At 42.8% G+C, this 21,942-nt stretch overlaps 1 protein-coding gene across 1 annotated transcript in view; it reads left to right on the top strand.

Moving 5' to 3' along the window:
- HPS3 (HPS3 biogenesis of lysosomal organelles complex 2 subunit 1) overlaps positions 1-21,942 on the top strand; it is a 603,825-nt gene that overhangs the window by 134,618 nt on the left and 447,265 nt on the right. Inside the window, exon 10 of the mRNA XM_044070618.1 lies at positions 21,537-21,717. Within this exon, the coding sequence (XP_043926553.1) occupies positions 21,537-21,717 (181 nt within the window). The remainder of the gene's footprint in view (positions 1-21,536; positions 21,718-21,942) is intronic.

Raw genomic sequence — 21,942 nt, 5'->3', positions numbered from 1 at the left:
ACAGCTCCTAATTTGCAATCATCTGCAAATTTAGTCAGTCAGTGACCACTGACATTGTCTTGACTTCAGAGAAGTAAATTCCAAAGAGGAGCGGAACAAGGACTGATCCTTGAGAGACTCCACCTGTGACTAGCCTCTTTGTAGGGGTGGACTCCCCAGTTCTAACTTCCTGGATCTTGCATGGGAGCCAGTTGGTTATCTACCGGGTGACATACGAGTTTGTACCTAACCTCTTGAGTTTGTCAGCAATGCCTGAGTGGGGTATTTTGTCAAATGCCATGGCCAGATCAATGTAGGCAGTGTGAACAATTCTGCCATCATCCACTGCTTTGCTGACCTTCTCACAGAAGTCCACCAGGTTGAGTAGGCATGATCTGCCCTTGATGAAATCAAACTGGGTTGGGTCCAGTGTCTAGAGGTTTACTATATCTCTGTTGATTACTATATCTCTGTTGATCATTTCCATGATAATTCTTTCCATGGCATTACATATAAGACTAGTGAGACTTATGGGACTGTAGTTTCCAGGGTCTGAAGATGGCCCACCTTTGTGCAGAGGTATGACTGTTGCTGTTCTCCATTCATGAGCCACAAAGCCTGTTTGGAGGCTATAGATAAATAGCAATTCCAAAGGCCCTGAATGATCATGTTTCATGCTATTTAGAAGGTATCCTGGGATATTGTCTGGGCCCATTGATGCAGTGTTCTTGGCCTTATAGAGAGCATTAAGGACCTGTTCCCTAGTGATAGCAGAGGAGCTATATTTAATGGTATTTCCTGAAGGAAGGTTGAGAGGGAGAGAAGAAGTAAAGTTGGAGCTGAATTTAACGACCACTAGGTTCACTATATCTTCTGGGTCAGTATAGCTCTATTTTCAATGAGCTCTGCACACAATTCTGTATTGCCTTTGAGGTAGCAGGCATAGCTAAAGAATGCCTTGTGGTTGTCCTTGGCCTGGGAGGTCAAATTCACCTCAAATTTGGCTTTGGTAGACTTTATTTGCCCTCTGAGATGTTTGTTTAGTTTGATGAGAGTGCTTTTATCCTGCTCTGTGCTGCACCTCCTAAGTTTTGCCATGACTTTCTTCTTTCTGTTATACAACCTATTGATTTTATGATTCCACCAGGGTGGCTTGTTCATAGGAGGTTACTAGGCTAATGGCCGTGGGGCCCTTAAAACCTAGTGAAGAGTTTATGCCCAAAAAGAAACATCAGTCAGCACCTGTCACCCCTGTCAATGAGGGACACAGGTGGAACTCCTGGGACAAATTTGTGGTTTCCCATCCACTCGATGTGATACTTCCAGATTTGAACCATCAGTACCATCACCCATGCTAACCTCCCGTGTCCACTGAGCCTCACAGGCTGCCAGAAATGTATACCTGTGCCCTATTTTGAACCCTAGACCATCCAGTGCATTAACCTGCCATGCCACACAGCTGTTAAAAGTTCACCTGTGCCCTATTTCGAGCCCAGGACCATCACACCTGCAGAACAGTGAATCAACTCACCAAGCCACACAGCTGCGAGTTAGTTCTGTACTTCTTCCTAGTGGGTATAGCTGCCTCTTTGCAGCTATTAACATGCTTGTACAGGGTTTCTGTGAACAGTTTTGCATAGGCAGCAGTGCTCTCAGGGTTTATGGGGGCTTAAAAGTGTGCCAGTTTATCACTTAATAACAGAGTAGTTCCTGCATATTCCTGGTGTAACTGGGGATCAAGGTTTTATTTTTACTTCAAAGCAGACCATTTTGTTGTCTGACCTTACCAGGGAAGGCATTACAGTAGGAGGTGTGCATACTCTCCATATTAGTGAGGAGAAGATCCAGTATGACTGCACCCCTGGTTGGTGTACTTACTGTCTGGTTCAGGGAGTTTGTGTTTGCAAAATCCAGGAATCTCTGTGGCTGTATGTTTGGTGTCATATAGGATTCCAGTTGATAGTGGGGTAATTAAAGTCGACCATGAATATGGTACTGGGTTGGATGGTTAGTGTTTTTTATAAGTTTAAATACATAATATGGGTTTCCTAGGGCATAGAGGGGGACCTATAGCTGGCAAGGAAGTGCTATCGGATTTTGCTTATGGTGATTTGAACATGGAGCAGCTTGTTGTTTGTGTGGTCTACTTTTGTCCACGTAGATGTTTGCTGTTGTTTATGGCTTCCTTCCAAATCAAAGACATGCTGTACATGAGCTCTTGGGGCCTCATACTACCCCTAGGTGCATATATGGTATAAAGAAGTCCTGAGAAAGAGTGGTGTCCCATGCAGGATTTTTTTTGCTTTGCACGCATTGCTTGTCAGGTATCTGGTTTACAGTAACACTGGATTGCATAAAGCAGGATTGAAAATCAATGGATGTTATTGTGAACCACATCTAATGGAATTTTGCAGGTTGTCCATTTCTAATGAATCTTGAACTGTAGTAGCTATGTTGCGAAACTGTAATATTAAAAATGAGTACAAAGGGTAAAGATGAGTTATTTCCCTGTCTGTCTCTAAAGAACACTAAGCGCAAAAAGAAACCAGGCTTTCTTCAAAGGAGCAATCCACGGACCATTAAATGTTAAATACACTGTTTATTACAAAAACAATTAAAAATATTTGCTTTTATCTTACATATGGTAAAACTTCATACTTCCCCAGCCTGTCCATTCCCTTCAAGTGTTATATAAATGTGCACTGCACATGTTCTTCCAGCTTAATTTCATTATTGTCTGTCACACTATAAATGTATAAAGTACTAGAGGCAGCCTTACTTGCATGCTGCACATTCAAAGCATGGCCTCATCCTTTCTGGACTCCACTTACTATGTAGTACAGTTCTCTTTCATGTTGCATTGCATGATTTAGCTTGGACTGATTATTACCAGGAAATCCTTTTCCTTCTCTTTTCAACTTGCTTCAGATTACATTAAACTTGTGTTTAATCCCTGCAGTCACTTGTTTCCCCATGATGCAGGCAGCTGCGGGTCTGTATGTGGAGGCAGAAGACTATTGTATTTTGAATAAACGCACTATTCCTGGTATCATCAGCACATAAGATGAGCACGGTCTTCAGACACACTGTAATATCACACACACACACACACACACACACACACACACACACACACACACACACACACACACACACACACACACACACCCCAGCAGTGAGTCGTGTATCACTTTACTGCTTACTGACCTTCCTGCTGTTGTTTTCCCTAATGATCACAGACTGCTTCTTAAATGCTAACTGGTTCCATGTCTAGATGACCATTTTAGACCTCACCACCCTCATTTATTTATTTATTTGCACTTTGTTTACCAGGAAAGTCCACTGGGCCGTTCATAGCCCATTTTCAGAAGAGGCCGGGGAGAAAACCTCCACAATACACATACATCAGTGAAATTCATTCAGAAGTAAATACAAGGATGACAATAAATTAGTATATAGTGAATAACAAGCATAGAAGACAACATTACATGGAATTTTATCATTGAGGAATTACAATGTACATTATATGATAGTAGATAGAAAGACATCACTTTTACACAATATTTTGAGGTGGCTGGTACAGGTACCATTCCAGATAGAAGACTGGTATTTACATAATGAGATTTTGAAAAAGGCAGAGTTTTGGGAAGTTCTAATTGATAATGATAGAGAATTCCAATTTTTGGTTATGGTGCAGGAATAGAGGAGCTGTCCGCCTGGAAGGTTTGGTTTATGTACCTGCAAGAGTTGCTGATTCTCAGATCTGAGGGGCCTGTTTGAGAGGTAGAAAGTAAATATAGAACTGTGGGCAGAACAGTCTGAAGGTTTAAATATCATTTTGTGCTCTGTATTTAGTTGCAAATACGAGAGATAGTGTGGTGGGTAGCATATTTGTTTAGTGGCGGGGCTTAGGAAATGGTTATGTCTGTAGAGAATTCCTAGTTTTTGATGAGTTTTGCAGATATTGTGTTGTATGTGCATATCAGATTTGAACTGCGGTGGTGGTGCTGCGGTAGCATTGTCGCCTCACAGTTAGACGTTGCCCGTTCGATTCTCAGAGCGTCTTCCATGTGTCGACATGCGAGAATGGGCATTCCTTCGTTGAAGGTTGTGCATTAGGCCCGGCAAGTTAGCATGTAAAAATCTACCGCCAATCATTAGCGGACTGGAGTTCCGCTGTGGCGACCCCTAACCAGGAAAAGCCGAAAGACACAAATGTGCATATCAGATTTGAGGTGTTCATCAGTGGTGACTCTAAGAAGTTTTGTGTTGCTAACAATTTCAATTGTAGATTTACTTTAAGAGTAAACAGAGAAATTGGTTTTGTCTAGAGGAGTTGTTTTCTTAGGGGTGAATATTATGATCTTGTTTTTATTTGGTTTTAGGGATAGATAATTATTGTACATCCAGGTTTCAGTAGTGGAGAAGGCCATTTGGGATTTATGTTGTAGGTAAGAAATTCAGTCAGCTGAACATATAATAGTTGAGTCATCTGCTTATTGAACAAGAACTCCCAGAGTCATAGAAGAATGGTAACCACAGCCAATAAGGTAAAACAACGTACCCAACACACTAGTCATAGGTGACTCTATAGTCAGGCACACTGATGTCCCACTCACCAGGCTAAACAAGGAGAAGGTTACTGTCAGCTGCCTGTTGGGTGCCAGGATCCGCCACATAACCCATGCACTCAGGTCACTCCACAACAAGTACAAATATGACTCTGTCATTGTCCATGTTGGTGTGAATGACCTGAGATGTACCTCCCTGGACTACATGAAAAGAGATATGGAAGAGCTCTCCGATCTTGTAGCCCAGGCAGGTATGACCCTAGCCCTGAGTAGCATTCTGCCATTGCCCAGAATGATACCGCAGTACAAGGACAAAATGATTGACTTCAACAATTGGCTAAGCTTCTGGTGTCATTCTAAGGGAATCCAGTATCTGTCTGCTTGGGATGACATGGTCGACAGACCACAATGCTTTGCCATAGATAGCTTGCATCTGTTGCCCCTGGGATTCCGGATACTGGCTAAGGCTCTTGCTGTCCCTGTAGTGCCTTTTTTAGGTAAGGTTCAAATAACAAATTCATTGCCATAGCAGGAACAGGCAAGCAAAAACTGAGGTTAATGCTACTCAAAGCTAGAAGTCTAAATCTCAAAATGCACTCACTCGAGGCACTCCTTAAAATGGAGAACATGGATATCTGTGCAGTGACTGAGACCTGGTTCAAGGCACCAGAGGAGCACCCCTGCACTACCAGGCCATAACTCATACCACACTTTTCAGCCATGTAACCTGGACTGAAACACCAAAGGTGGAGGTGTGTCCATGTTCATTAAGGATATCCACACCTCCAGGCTAGTTGCTCAGCACAATGCATCCGAGGTTATCCAAGTGCAACTAACTCTGGGCAAAACTGCAATCCAAATTGTAGCTTGCTACAGATCCCCCACCATGCCCCAGGATTCCCACTCTTCTTTTCTTGATGTACTGGAAAATATTAGGGTTCAACCAAACACCCTAATAATGGGCGACTTCAACTACCCCACCATTAACTGGGAAAACTACTTGTGTACCAACTCCTTAGCTCAACGCTTTCTGGAATTCATAAACTCCAATGCCCTGGATCAGCTTATCCACCACCCCCACCAGAGGCAACAGTATCCTAGACCTAGTCATTACCAACATGAGTGACTGGTGTTCCACACCTGAAGTCAACTCCTCGTTGGTCCGATCTGACCATAAGCTAATCACCCTTGATATCCACATCCCGCCCCCACCCCCCATTAAGGAAACCACAGTAAAAAATTTCTCCAAAGCCAACTTCATGCTTCTTAAGACAGAAGTGGTGAACTTCATGACACCCATGCAGATGGACAATACAGTTACAACTGCTGAGTCCTACACAAATGTACTCTATAAGCACTTACACGAGTGCATGGATCGTGTTATCCCAAACAGAACCAAGATGCTATCCTCCAAAAAAAGGAAGCCAATATGGTGGTCCCCTGCCATAAACAAACTGTACAACAGAAGGAAGAAACTGTTGCAAAAGAGAGTAAAATTCCATGAGTGGAGGAGCTCCCAGGTCAGCCTCAGTAAGAAGCTGAGATCCCTTATAAGATCCTCCAAACTAAGCTACGAAAACAAAATCGCCACTAATTCCAAGGACAACCACAAAGCATTCTATAGCTATGTCAAGAATCTTGATGGCAACACCCAGATCTGCTCTGAGTTACAGCACAAAGGCACGAAAATTACAGAACCAACTGATATTGCCAACATCCTGGCAGATAGGTTCAGTGCTAACTTTTCCCCACTCTCACCCCCTAAAGGGCCCATATCTCTACAGGAAGAATGCAGAGTCCTCGTAATCACAACTTCGCTGGTAAAAGCTGCACTCTCTAAAGCCAAAAACACAGCATCCATGAGACCGGACAACATCCCAGGCTGCCTTTTACACGAACTTCAGAATGAACTGGCTTCCCACTTAAGCACCATGTTCAATAATAGTCTCTAATCAGGCTTTGTGCCCACTGAATGGTGCACAGCAACAGTTATCCCACTCCACAAAGGGGGAGCCACCACTGATCCCGGTAACTATCGACCTATTAGCCTGACGAGCCTGGTCTGCAAGGCCATGGAACGTATCATCATGGAACTCATAAACAAAGACATTGGTAACCTCCAAACTCTGGATCCCACCCAGTTTGGGTTTGTGAAAGGCAGATCTTGCCTCCTGAACCTGATCGACTTCTTTGAGGCAGTCACCAAAGCCGTAGATGAGGCTAAGGTGGTTCACACACCCTATCTTGACCTCGCCATGGCTTTCAACACCATCCCCATTCTGGAATTATAGCTAAACTCACTAAACTAGGTATAAATCCCTACGTCACAAGATGGGTTGCCAACTGGCTCACTGACAGAACCCACACTGTAAAAGTTGCAGACTCCAAACCTGACCTCAAAGCAGTGACAAGTGGAGTACCACAGGGTTCCATCCTGGGACCTCTCCTGTTTGGTATCTACTTCTCTGAAGCACAGGCTAACACAGAAGGCCTCTGGCTAACTAAGTTCGCAGATGACTGCAAACTAGGAGCCATAGTCAAGTCCCCAAATGATGTGGACATCCTACAGAAGGGCCTCGCTGAGACAGATGCTTGGTGTCAGAGCCATGGCCTCAAGCTCAGTGTCAAAAAGTGCAGTGTCCTCCCCTTTCGTAAAAACTCTGTACCCATGAACTACCACATAGGCAGCAATCTACTTAACACCGAATGCATGATAAGAAACCTTGGCACCCAGGTGGACAGTAGTCTCTCCTTTGATAGTCACATCGCCACAGTAGTCAGGAAGTCCTTCTACGTGGCACACCTCATCATAAAAGGGTTCTCATCCAGGAAAAAATAGGTCATTGTTCCCCTCTACTCGACACTCATTAGACCCATTATAGAGTACAACGCCCCTTTTGGAATGTACCTCACAAGACATCTGCCACAGAAGTACCTCACAAAGAGGATTACTGGCCTCAAACAAATGCCGTACACTGACCGCCTCAAAAAACTCCAGCTTTACTCTGTAGTATATCGCCTTCTCCGAGGTGATCTCTGCCTAACATATAAAGCTATGTCAAACCCAGAGCTGTTGGACATGCTACACCTAAAGAAATCCCAATCCCTCCAAGCTACACGCTCTAGGGACCTAAACCTTGTCACCACAATAAAGAGGACATGCTGGAGGGATAGATTCCTGTCCCAGAGACTTCCCATACTCTGGAACAGGTTCCCCATCTATGTCAAGCAAAGTTCTTTACTAACATTCTTCAAGAAAAATCTTGATGAGTGGATGGGAAATAGGAAATACACCCCGGGGATCACTTCTGTGTCTCTGCTCGACAGTGGCACAGGAAAATAACTTTTTTGGGTGGCGTAAGCCAGGGAACCTTGTTGGCTAGGCTTACGTAGGCCCTTGAGTCGATAGCCTAGTACCTACCTATGAACCTATGAAAATGCTGAAATGGAGGGGGGTCCAAGGATAGAGCCGTGGGCTACTCCATTAGAGGTGTTTAGAAATGGTGAAATGGAGTGTTACTATTTGACAGCCTGTTGTCTGTCTTTTAAATAACTTGAAAACCAGTTGAGTGTGTGTGTGTGGGGGGGTGGGGGGGGGGGGTCCAGTGTTAGAGAGTTGGGCTAGAAGTAAAGGGTGGGAAATTGTATCACATGTTTTTGATATATCCAGGAAGAGGGTAGAGATAATATTACCAGCATCACAGGCTCTGGTTACAGTATTCATGAAGGATATACGGGCAGTTGTCTTGCTATGGCCTGGTCTAAATCCATATTGTGTTGGTGACAGGAGCTGGTTATGATGAAGAAAGTGAAGAAGTTGAATATGTGTGCACTTTTCCATAATCTTAGAGACAGGGGAGAAAATGGCTATAGGTCGAAAGTTAGTAATGTCAGTGTTACAGCTGCCTTTATGAAGGGGAGAATAAATGCTTTTCCCCCTGGTTTTGGGGACATAGGATTCCTGGATGGACCGGTTAAGACGTATACTTAAAGGGTAGGCAGTGGCATCTGCTGCAAGTTTTAGATATTCTGAAGGTATGTTATCAGGAGCATGAGAGCAAGGTTTAAGTTTCAGAAGTGATCTCTTTATTGTAGTGATAGGAATGGGATTTAGAGTGAAAGTGGGTGTAGAGTTGGTAATTGGACTCATTGGTATAATGGGTCGGAGTAGTTGTGGAAAGCTTTGATTAGGGATATGTTGCATGGGCTGTTGATCAAAGTAAAAAGATCTTTATTTTTAAGCAAAATAGGCCAATACTGTTTAAATGTTCACTCAGTACATTATAGACTGTAACAAAATATGTATCTTTACCCTCATTATCTATGTTTCCCAGTGGGTAATAATTAATTATCCATAGTTTCCCATGTATATCATATAAGAGGGGATGTAACTTAGCTGATATGGTAGTGCACAGTAGATTTATTCCACCAGATAATAAATGTATTCAGCAAGTTTATTTAAAAAAGGCGCTTTTAAATGTGGGAAATGTTCTATATGTAAATATAAGACACAGAATGTCTGTGGCTAACGAAGTTCGCAGATGACTGCAAACTAGGAGCCATAATTGAAACTCCTAACGATGTGGATATCCTACAAAAAGGCCTCACTGAGACAGATGCCTGGTGTCAAAGTCATGGCCTCAAGCTCAATGCCAAAAAGTGCATTGTCATCCCCTTTGGTAAAAACTCTGTACCCATGAGCTACCACATAGGTGGTAGTCTACTTAACACCGAAAGTGTGATAAGAGACCTTGGGACACAGGTGGACAGTAGTCTCTCCTTTGATAATCACATTGCCATAGTAGTCAGGAAATCCTATGTGGCACACCTCATCACAAAAGGTTTCTCATCCAGGAAAAAAGAGGTCATTGTTCCCCTCTACTCGTCACTCATTAGACCCATTATAGAGTACAATGCCCCTTTTGCTATGTACCTCACAAGACATCTACAACAACTGGAAGGGCCACAGAAATACCTCATAAAGAGGATTACTGGCCTCAAACAAATACCCTACGCAGACTGTCTCAAAAAAACTCTAGCTTTACTCCGTCACATATCGCCTACTCAGAGGCGATCTCTGCCTAACAAAGCTATGTCAAACCCAGAGATGTTGGACATGCTCCACTTAAAGAAATCCCAATCCCTCCAAGCTACACGCTCTGGGGACCTAAACCTTGTCACCACAATAAATGGAACATGCTGGAGGGATAGATTTCTGTCCCAGAGACTTCCCATACTCTGGAACAAACTACCTATCTATATCAAACAAAGCTCCTCATTAGCGCTCTTCAAGAAAAATCTTGATGATTGGATGGGAAATAGGAAATTCACTCCGGGGATCACCTCTGTGGCTCTGCTCGACAGGGGCACAGGAAAATAATTTTCTTGGGTGGCGAAAGCCAGGGTACCTTTTTGGCTAGGCTTGTATAGGCCCTAGGGCCGATAGCCTAGTACCTAACTATGAACCTATATAGTAAATAAATTCCTAAAGATTAATGGTATTGGATTGTACCCTGTAAATGAATTTTCATGTAATACAGAAAGAATAGTGTATGCCTTAAAATGCCCATGCGAGTTATTTTATGTGGGGGAGAGTGAAAGGGCTTTTAAAATCTGATTACAGGAACATATTAGGGATATTAAAAATGAAAAGTTAGAAAGCCTGTTAAGCATGCATTTTAAACAGTTTCATTGGGGGGTAATCCCATTTTTTTAAAGGGTTGTATTTTAGAACACGTTTCTGTGGAAAAAAGAGAACATGTAGAAATTAAAGATAATCTGCTTTATAAAGAAATTTTGTTTATATTAAAATGTAATACTTTGGCACCAGTAGGGTTAAACAATGAATGAAATTGGAAACACATGATTAAATAATTAATCTGTTACTAAGGGTTCACACCTTAGGATAGAGGAATGGTGAGGATGCAAGGAGTAGAGGTGGTGAAGGTGGATGAGTTTAAATACTTGGATCAGTAGTTCAGAGTAATGGTGAGTGTGGAAGAGAGGTGAAGAAGAGAGTACAGGCAGGATGGATTGGGTGGAGAAGAGTGTTAGGAGTGATTTGTGACAGATGAGTACCAGTAAGAGTGAAAGGGAAGGTCTACACGAGGGTAGTGAGACCAGCTATGTTATATGGATTGGAGATAGTGGCATTGACAAAAAGGCAGGAGTTTGAGCTGGATGTGGCAGAGTTAAAGGTGTTAAGATTTGCACTGGGTGTGACAAGGGTGGACAGGATTAGGAATAAGTATATTAGAGGGCCAGCCCAGGTTGGAAGGTTTGGAGACAAAGCCAGAGAGGCACGATTATGTTGGTTTGGACATGTGCTGAGGAGGGATGCAGAGTATACTGGGAAAAAGATGCTAAGGATGAAGCTGCCAGGTAACAGGAAAAGAGGAAGGCCTAAGATAACGTTTATGGATGTGGTGAGAGAGGACATGCAGGTGGTTGGTGTGACGGAGCAAGATGCAGAAGACAGGAAGAAATGGAAACAGTTAATCCGCAGTGGCGACCCCTGACGGGAGCAGCTGAAAGATGATGATGAGGACTAAGGTTCACACTTGTCTTGATTGATTCTGCTTCCTTCTTTTTCTAATACTGTATAAGTAAAATTAGGGTTATGTCTGCACTCCTTGAAGACTGTTTTGCCGCGGTACTAGAGGTGAATCAAATTTGTTGTTAAGAAGTCTGTGGCAGTTGTTTTTTGTTGCTTCACATATGCTAGTTGGTTTTAAGCCTAGATCACCATATTGGACTTCACCCCCTTTACTTGAGATATGAATTTCAGGAGAGCATAATTTTATCATTTTTTGTAGTTGAAGCTAGTCAACAATATGGTTGCAAAAGTAGAATATACGGGGAGGATAGTCCAGAGGTGATATTAGTTATTTTCATAGAAACCCTTTACTGATGAGTTGGTAAAATTCAAAAACACACAAAATAGAATTAAATCAAGGATGTAAAAAGAACTTGAGTACCGGTTAAAAAGGAATTGCAACTTTTCACTGGATGTCTGCGTGAGTATTATGAATAGTCTAAGCTCTTCTTAACTGCCAGCAATTTAAATCTTACGTAAAGGTGTTTTCTTTGCTAAAGCCATTTCTTTCTGTAAAGCACAGTTGTTTGAATCAAAGAAATTAGAGTCCATTGTTAACTGAAATGGTGTTTTCCCCATTCTGAAATCAGTGAAAAAAAGTATTTGCCTTTTTCATGAGTATTGATGACCTTGGCCCATAGCAGCACTTATACATGGCTGGAGGTGAGGGGTGCAGGAATGCCCACCTGCATAAAGTAGCAGTTTTAGACACATGATGTTTGTAATCTTCCTATCTCTCTGTTTTGTATCTTTACGGGAAATGTTCACAGTTTGTTAGGAAACCTTTTCTTTGCTTGCTGTTGTGCAGCATTTTGGATGAGTTCATTAGCTCTAGAAGCAAAAGTCTGTGTTCTTGCTTTGCACTGAATCTTAAAACAACCTATAGTTGGGATTGCATTGCTGTGTGCAATAGTTTTTTTTTATTTTTGCACAGTGTTTAACTAAATTTCTTTGTAAGTAGGGTAAAGTACCCCTTTTTACAGGTGATGCAATAGCATTGTCCTGTTAAGCAACTTTGAGATTGAAGGAATCAAACCCAGGAATGGGCAGAGAAGGTCATTAGCTGCTCATGGCTTTAACCCTGTAAGGCAAACTGACATGCAGCTTTTTTCGCCTATTACTGGTAGTTGTGTAGATAATGTCATTTATCAACACGGTGCTAGTATGCTTCCTGAGCTTTTACATTTTCATTGGTTTAGTCAGGCTCAGTGGATGGGTTATCAGATCTGACATTGGCACCTTTTCTGAGGTTCTTGGATCCAGGGCTCAGGCTTCTCCCCTACCCATAATTCCCCTCCGTCCCTACAGTACTACATATCTCATTTGCCATCTGTTTGGTTTGGATGTGATCTGTGGGTTCAGCGAGCTTCAAAATCTCGGATAACTTTTTTTGCATAAAACTTTTTTGCTTTAGCTAAGGTGATTTTCAGTATGCCTTGGCTAGTCTTCCTCTGTTTGTATATTTGCGTATAACCTAGAATTTTTTCATAGATTGTCAATCGGTCAGTGTGTTTTTTTTTTTGCTGTCACAGATGTTTTTTTTTTTCCCCTGCCATTTCCAATCATCTTTCGACCTATCAAAAAGAAAGGCTTTTATGTCTTTATTGTTGGCTGCATAATGTTGTTCTGTCCGTTTATTCTGTCTAGAATAGTTTGTTTATTTCTTGGCACTTTCTTGGTTTATTCCTGTGGTGTGAATGTGCCGTTGGATGCCTTGAATGACAAAGCTACCGAATTTAAGAAGTGTACCACTTTTGGTCACAAGACCCTCATTTGCTGTGTATGTGTGTGAGCTGTTTGTGTGTGGAACACCTTGATGCTCTGTATGAGTCCTGTGTTGTTTTGTTCGGGGTCAGGGCTCTTATTGATAGAAGAAACAGATTAGTTTTGAAGGGTCTTCTCCCTGCCCCAGCGGCAGAACCGACTGCTGCTGGCTCCACTTCTGCTTCCTTGTTGTCTGAGAATGCTGGGGACAAAGCTAAATACTTGAAAGAAAAAGTGAAAGACAAAAAGAAGGGGAAAGAAAAGGAGAAAGAAAAGAAAAGGATAGGTCTGATGACATAAATATAGGGTTTGGAAGAGATCCCTGGGTCCATTGGATCCATCTGTCCCCATTCCTAAATCCTCAAGACATGAGCTAATCTGGATCTGATCTCCTTCTTCTCCAAGTATATTTTCCCTGAGGCCAAACAGTCCTTGGCTCCATTCTTCCACTCTGTTGGCAGGTCACTGCATTGTTCCACCAGGCTACCTTTGGTTGCTTCCTCATTTAGGTCCTTTTGGTTGTAGAGGAGTCTGTCCGAAGCAAATGTCAACAGGATAATGCACAAATTTCTGAAGACACAAATCCAGATGGGGGTCATCCTGGCATCCCCCACCCCTAGGAATGTCATGCCAGGCCCTGACAACATCCCTAATGATATCTCCTTCTCAGGTCTGACCTTTAGATTCATTTATGCAACTGGATTCTGAGCTTCCTTACTGAAAGGCCTCAAAAGGTTCATGTGGGAGACAACAGCTCCGGAAGTATCATCCTGAACACAGGGGTGTGTCTTAAGCTCTTTCCTTTTCACTCTGCTGACGCACGACTGCATGGCCACACATGAGACGAATAGGTCGTCAAATTTGAGGATGACACCACTGTTATAGATCTGGTCAAAGATGGAGAGGAGGAGGCCTACAGGAATGTGATTGATCAACTACTGGTCTGGTGTGACAGCAACAATCTAGCATTGAATGTCAGCAAGACAAAGGAGTTGATTGTTGATTTCAGAAGATCTCAAGTACCACACAAACCTCTAGTGATGAAAGGGATAACAGTGGAAAGGGTCAGGAGTACAAAGTTCTTGGGTCTCATCTCACGGAGAACTTATCCTGGTCAGTCCATGTATCCAGCACTGTCAAAAAAGCTCAGCAATGCTTGCACTTTCTAAGGAAACTTAGGAAGGCAAAATTACCAAACTCCATACTTCAGACCTTTTATAGGGGCACCATTGAAAGTGTCCTGACCAACAACATTGCAGTCTGGTATGGGAGCTGTAATAATCAGGATCGGAAGGCTCTCAAGAGAGTTGTAAAATCAGCAGAAAGAATCACTGGCACCTCCCTTACTCCTCTGGAAGATATACACAAATCCCGGTGCATAGACAGGACCAAAGAGATTTCCAGCGATCCAACACATTCTGCCAATGGTCTGTACACTCGCCTGTCCTCTGGCAGGAGATACAGAAGCCTGCATTGTAAGACCACCAGACTAAGAAAACTGTTTCTTTCCGCACTCCATTAGACTGTTGAACTCATTGAAAAAACGAACCATGATGTCTGTTACATAACTAGCCTATCAAGGGGCTTATTTTATGGATGTGCAATAACTAAGTGCAATAATAAGGTAGCTCACCTACTACACTGAAGGACAGTAAAGTGCAATATACAAACTGTGTAATAATTCAGTCTACTCATAGATGTGCTGCTATTGTTTCAATTTTGTTTTGACAATATTACCTTCATATTGTCCCTTGTCTTCCTTGTCTCCTGTTCTGGGATGGGTGTGGGTCACTGCTGTCCTACTCTTCTTACAAATTGCTACTTATTAAATTTCTACTGTGATATTTTATTAATTTTTCTCTATTTATATGTGCAACTGTTTGCTGCATTGAGAATGAAGCATTGTAATTTCGTTCAGCTACACTGCTGTGTAGTTCTTAATGATAATAAAATTTTCTTTGACTTGACTTGACTTTGACTAGATTCAGTGTCTATGAAGCCAAATGTTCCCCGCAGGATTATGTTGTTGGAGGTGATAGCTTGGTCACCTTTGACTGCATCCGTTTCCCCTTACCTGCTCAACTTTGATAATGTCAGATCTCTAGTGGTCTTGGAGCTGAGGGGGTGGGACTGAGGGATGGTGTTTTGGATTGATTCCAAGGTTGCCAGAGCCATCTCTTCTCCTGGGTGCTTCTGCCCTAGACAGCTGTGTTACGAACTCTGCTTTGGTGCTAAGTTGAATAGGACTTGGGAGGTTCCTTGCTGAGATCTTAGGATCCTAATGACTCCTTGTCAAATTCGGCTTCGACTTTCAAGGCCTTTGAAATGGTACTCTTCGCATTCAGAGAGTAGGCCTCTGGAACCCACTTGGCATTGTCCAGGTCACCCTCTGGATTTTGTGGCTTCTCCTTCCAGTCATCTTGTTGGACTAGAGCAGCCAGCCCCCCTTGAGTCTCGAGGATTCTTGCCAGGTGACTTCCTCTTCCATTTTTAAGCCATGCCTGGTGACTTCCACTGGGGAAAGGCATAGGAAACAGCATTGCAAAAGGAGATATATGGATTCCCATCAGGAATCCCTCATAGTAGATACCTACTTTCGAGGAAGGGGAGGGATCCCAAAGATACCCTTTGGAAGATATCTGTTTTGAAGACATCCTTGAATTGAAGAAGCAATGAGGGAGTTGGTCTTCAGACACAGCCTCCCAAGAGGAATCTGTACTCCTTGAAGCATTTGCGGCTGGCCCATCTACTTCCTCGGTCATACTCCCATGAGCTCATTGGTCTGGTTTCTCAACTGGCATGGAAGGGAATTGTTGCGGTAGAGCTGATTCCACAGAAACCTGGCAGGATCTGGTTCTCCTAGGAATAGACTGTATTGGAACAAGGGTCCCATCATAGATGCTATAGTGGCATCTATGGCGTCATTGGCATAGATCCCATAGTGGTTCCATCAGCCATGAAAATGGAGCTATCTGAAAAGAGCACTACTGGGAGTGTAGGGCATTGAACAGACTTGGAAAGTTGGCTTACACTTCAATGATGTTTGCTGTACATGTGCTCAGTTATTTAGCCCATATGACATACTTCCAGAGAGACTTGACAAGCAGCTTTCCAAGTCCCTCTTGGGTGATCTACCTGCTAATGTATGGAAGACTGTGGATTCACAATTAATTCCCTTCTTTTGAGATCTAATGTGTCCATGCATCTAGTTTCATATGGAGCTGCTGTAACATTGAGAAATGCAGGCATCTGCATTGCCATTCCTCTGCATACCTGCATGCACCTCTGTGATTTTCAGGAGAGCTTCAAAACATCCTGTGTCAATGCTTCCTTTGATGTTTCCACACCTTTTAGAGCTAAGGTCAAGGAAATGCTCTCTAGAAGTGAGCAAAAGGGTAAAACCCTGTCTGTTGTGGATAACCTCTTTTCCACCCCCAAAGGACTTTTTCCCAGAATCAGAAAGGTAGAAAAAAGTTATGGCTCCATCAATGCTCAGGACTGTTCTGGTGACATACTCCCCCTGCCCTGAATCAAAGGGGAAACAGTTTCAATGAATTTGACCATTGTGGCAGAGGCAGCACTAGCGTAGCAGAGGCAGCCCGCAAAATCAAATGTTTCAAGGTCCCCTTACCGAGGAAACCCTTCCAGTGCTCCTGAAAGGTTGCCAACTGCTGCACTTTGGAGACAGTCAGGGAGCACTTGCTTCTTACCGTCACACATGGTTAGGCATCACACAAGATTCTTGGGTGCAAAAGATTATTATCAGGGGCTATACTTTTCCCCTTTACTTTCCATCTGAGAAACTAAAAGAAACTTCCTTCCATTCCATCCAGTCAGAGGAAGGTGGCAGAAGCAGAGAATTCAAAGCTGCTTAAGAAGTGAATCATCCAGGAAATTGCACCAGACCAGAAAGGACCCAGAGTCTATTCAAGATTCTTTTTGGTTCCAAAAAACACCAGGAACTTCGGGCCCATTTTGGAGCTCAGTCACCTCAACCAATTTATAAAATAGACAAAGTTCTGAATGGCCACAGTTCAGTCCATTCTGTCTCTCTTGAGGAAGTTCAACTGGATGTGCTTTGTAGACATTCAGATGCCTAATGTCACATAAACATAGTGTGGCAGTTTAGGACGGTCCTCCTGTTTTGGCTGGAGCCAGTTGCCTTCAGTTCAGAGCACTACCTTTTGGTCTCACCACAGCCCCCAGGGTGTTCAGCAAGTTCAGGGCAGTGGTAGCAGTGCATCTAAGGTTGCAAGGACACAGAGTGTACCCTTATTTAGACAACTGGCTCCTCACCTAATCCACCAAGGAACTACTTATTCAGACCAGGGACTTCTTGCTCCAACTTTGTCACCAATTGGGGATTACTGTCAATCTAAAGAAAAGCCAGCTGACACAGACCCTCACGATAGAATTTGTAAGGTGCCGCTTGGACACAATGCCCAGACCTGACAAACTTTCAAACTGTAGACCTCTCCTTACTTCAGCAAGCTTCCAAGGTCCTCTCTGTCTCAAATTCTCAAGCAAAAATTATCTTTCAATTGCTGGGGTTGATTGGTTCCTCTATCACACCAGTTCCTAAGTCCAGATATTACGTAAGTGTGCTACAGTAAACTGTCTCTGTTCAGCATTCCATGCCGTTTCCAGTTCATCTGACACTGATTTGCAGCCATCATGCCTTCTGTGGTTGACGTATTCACAAATAATTTTTCATTGACCATTCAACTTTCCATCCACAGTGACTACAAATGCTTCCTTTCTGGGGTGGTGGTGGTGGTGGTGGTGGGGCATTTAGAAGGAAAATGGTCCAATGCATGTGGATGACTTCAGAGGTCAAATGTCACATCATTGTCATGGAAATTAGGGCAGTCCTGTTAGCGTTGCATGCCTTTTAGGGTCCCCTTCTCAAATATGTGATTTCCATCCAGATGGAGAATATGTCAGTGGTTTGGTACAGCGGCTTGTATACATTATATTAAGAAGCCATGAGGGTTTGGCAGTGGCCAGTGTTTTCCCAACACCTTCTAGTGGCAACACACATTCCAGGGGGAAGAGGTTCCAGTGTTTTAGGAAACAAGCTGAGCAGATCCATACTTCTGCCTCAGGAGTAGTCCCTTAACTAGTCAGTCCCTTAACTAGTCAGTGGCAACCATCATCTTCTCTCACTGGGACCAGCCTTGCTGCAATCCCTTGCCATTCCTTTCGATCCCACAGTAGAGCAGCTACAGTGCCCTGATCCCCCAGTAGTCAGTCATTGAGGGATGCTGTTATTCACACTTGGTCTCCGGGTCCCCTCTATGCTTTTCCATCTGTTCTCTAATAATGAAAATAATGAAGTTTCTTCAGAAAACAATTAGGAGGTAGGCAACAGTGATTCTCCTTGCTCCCTTTTGGCCTTGTCAAATCTGGTTCCCCTTCCTTTGACCTTATCTGAAACACCCTCCCTGGGTTGCTGTACCCTCTTCCATATTTCCTGTCTCATCCATCTGCTCAGCCTCCCCTGGAATCAAGGCGTTGAAATTAACCACTTGGTTTCTCCAGTTTCAGTGATGGCCAGGAATGTCATGCTTTCTCCATATATTTTCCTCCTCAGAAAAGCCAGACACTGGAAAGCTCAGTAGAAATGAATGGAAGAGCTTTGTTATCTGGGCCTCATCCAAGGGGTTAGATCCTTTTTCAGCACAACTGCCCTGTATTCTGGATTTTTTGTCAGGATTATTTCAGTAAGGTGGTAGTTTTTCTGTCTTCAGAAGTCTGTTACATCTTTGAAAGTGTCCAAAGCCTTTTTGCATGAAACATTCCTTTTCAGACCCCGTCCGAGAGGTCAAGTTCTGCTGTGGTACAATACATTATTGCTTTAAGCCTTAAGTAGATCAGCTTTTGAAGCAGCAGATTCAGCAGACTAAAATTTATGTTCTGGAAAACTACTTTCTTGGTAGCCATTACATCAGCTAGAAGAATTTCACAGTTACAGGCACTGTCTAGAAAAACCTCTTTATTTAATCTGTCATAAGGAGAGGATGTCTCTTCGAATCAATCCTAATTTTCTTCCCAAAGTGACATCTGAAGCTGCCTTTAACCAAGCCATTAACTTGTCAATCTTCCTTCCAAATTTTCCAGTAAAGGAGAATACACTTTGCATTTGCTGGATGTTCACTGTCAGTTGAGATTTTGTTTACATCATACAAGGGTTTTAGGAAGATGGATCACCTTTTTGCTACTTTTTTTGCTATGCTGTGTCATCTCATGCAATATCCAGTTCGTCTCACACCGATATGCAGGCCAGATTGGGAGATGATGCATCAAAAGTCACATTGTCCAAGTGGCTTTTTGATTGTATTACTTTTGCATATAAATGGAAAGTCTGGCTCTCCGTCCCAAACCCAAAACCCATTCAGCTAGAGCAGGTGAAGCATTTACCACTTTTTTTACCAGAGCACCTTTAGATATTTGTGCTACTTCTACCTGGTCAACAGTTCACACCTTTGTCTTCCATTACATGCAGGATCTACAGTCTAGAACCCATATGTTCCTTAGCGCCACCATCCTTCAGATATCCTTTTGTGAGGCCACCCCAGAGTGCTAGCAGCTGGGGAATCTGCCCCATCTCTTGAGTTGGATGGTAAAGACATCAGATATGAAAGTTATATGCTCACCACAGTGCTAGATTTCTGTTACTTTCTTCTGTCCAGCTCAACTTTCCTCTCACCGCCCCTAAATTGTCATTGTTGTGGCTCTTGACTGACTGCACTGGCCCTGTCCAGGATTTTGTCTGACATGCAGTCTGGAATTGTGTCTTAGTTTTTCACAGTTTTCTTCCTGTTCCCTGTTACAGGATTTTGGACGTATATGTAGTGTTCAGATGAGCAGACTCAATTTGAGGTGTTGTAGGGACAGAAGAGAAACATGGGTAGGGAGCTTTTTCACTTGAAACTCTCCCAGCGTTCTGTTCCTGCCTCCACATGTCAATGCATCACCAATTTTCTGACCAATAGGCAACAGCAGATGAAACTGGGGTAGTTTACATCTAGCCATCGCACAATCAGTACAGGTGCTCCCCAGGGATGTGTGCTCTCCCTACTGCTATTCTTCCTCTACACTAATGACTGTATCTCTAAGGGCCCCTGTGTCAAACTTTTTAAATATGCAGACGATGCAACCATTATTGGGCTCTTCAGGAATGGTGATGAGTCTGTATAGAGATGGCAGGTTGGGCAGCTGGTCCTTTGGTGCAGTCAGAATAATCTGGAGTTGATTACTCTTAAAACTGTGGAGATGACAGTGGAATTTAGGAGTGATACTACAATTTTATCCCCCATCGACCGCAGCGGTTAGTGTTGTTGCCTCACAGCAAGAGGCTCTCTGGTTCTATTCTCGGCTAGAGTGCCTTCTGTGTGGAGTGTGCATGTCCTCCCTGCGATTGACTGAACATTAAAAGACATGCAGGTAGGTGTGTGAGTGTGTGTGCGCCTTCTCTGAAGGTTGGATGCCGGGCTGGCAACTTGACACCATAAAAATCCACTGCCAATCATAAGCGGACCGGTGATCCGCTGTAGCGATCCTTAACCAGGAAAAGCCAAAAGACTGCAATATTATCCCCCCATTTATATTTAATTCTGCTGTGTCAGTTGTGGAAACCTTCAAGTTTTGGGATTTATAATCTCCCAGGACTTGAAGTGGGTTACCAGTGTATGGTCCATCATAAAAAAAGTACAACAGCGAATGCACTTTCTGGGACAGCTGAAGAAGTTCATCCTCCCACAGGAGCTGTTGATTCAGTTCTATACAGCAGTCATTGAGTCTGTTCTCAGTTCATCCATAACAGTGTGGTGTGGATCTGTGTCTAAACATGTTAAAAATAGGTTACATCGAATAGTCAGGTCTGCCGAAAATATCATTGGTGCTAGTTTACCCTCCTTACAGGACCTGTACTATTCCAGAGTCATGAAACTGGCAAGGAAAGTCATCACCAACCCTTCACATGCAGGCCACCATCTTTTTGAACTGTTACCGTCACCCAGGTATTATAGATTAATACATACCAAAACAAGCAGATATAAGAACACTTTTTTTTCCACAGGCCATCAGATTTATAAATGGTTAATTCAGCTTATTAGGCTGGGCATTCTTTTTCACAATCCTCCAAGGGTTCTGCAGTATTGTTTACTTATTTTAATACTTGTTTCTTTCAGAGTTTATTTCAGTATTTCTTGTACTGAGTTGCACTTTGCACTTTGTATGTATACGTATATGTATATTTACATTTTTTGTCTTGTTTTTAATAGTTGTATTTATGTCATTTATGTAATTCATACTTTGAGAGTCATTGAAACTAGAGTCAAATTCCTTGTATGTGCACATACTTGGCCAGTAAATGTGATTCTGATTCTGCGAGAAGCCTAAAAAAAGGTGCAGATGCCTGCTCTATTAGCCCATCCATTGAGCTGGATGTAAGAAGCAACACGGCTATAATGTTATGATGTGTATAACTTTTGTTTACTTGACACCAATAATGCAGATGTAAGTGATATTTTAAAGCCTGTGTTCCTTATCTGGTTTTAGAAGTGTAACTACGTTAACATTATTAACATAATATACATGATAGACTCTTATTTGTTTTATTTTAGGTTCAACGTGAAGAATTATAGACTTGCCCTTCCATATTACAAAATGTCTGGTTTATCGCTATCCGATGTCATAAGTCGAGATGTATCAGCAATAGAAGAAGGAGAGCAGGTGTACAGGAAAAGTTTTCTCGTGTACCTAAAACAGTCCCTATTTGAAGAAGTAGACAAAGAATTAAGTAAGGTAAGAGCTTGATAATCTGTTAGTGGAGAATAAATCCTCTTTTAACTGGGAGTATTTTGGCCAGTAGGTTATAACAGGGACCTGCATTAGCAGCTGACAGCAGTCGCAATGTATTTTTCTAGAAGTGTACAGTTAGGGTGATTTAGACCAATGAGAACCATAACTACCATTCCTTTGTGCAATCCCAGACATTAGCCGCATAAAAATGTGGATAGCCTTAACAGA

Source organism: Protopterus annectens, chromosome 4.part1 (genome assembly GCF_019279795.1).
Source record: "Protopterus annectens isolate FY-2018-M chromosome 4.part1, PAN1.0, whole genome shotgun sequence".
NCBI classification, from domain to species: Eukaryota; Metazoa; Chordata; order Ceratodontiformes; family Protopteridae; genus Protopterus; species Protopterus annectens.
The sequence above is the reverse complement of the archived record's forward strand: the minus strand, read 5'-3'. Positions and strand labels throughout refer to the sequence as shown.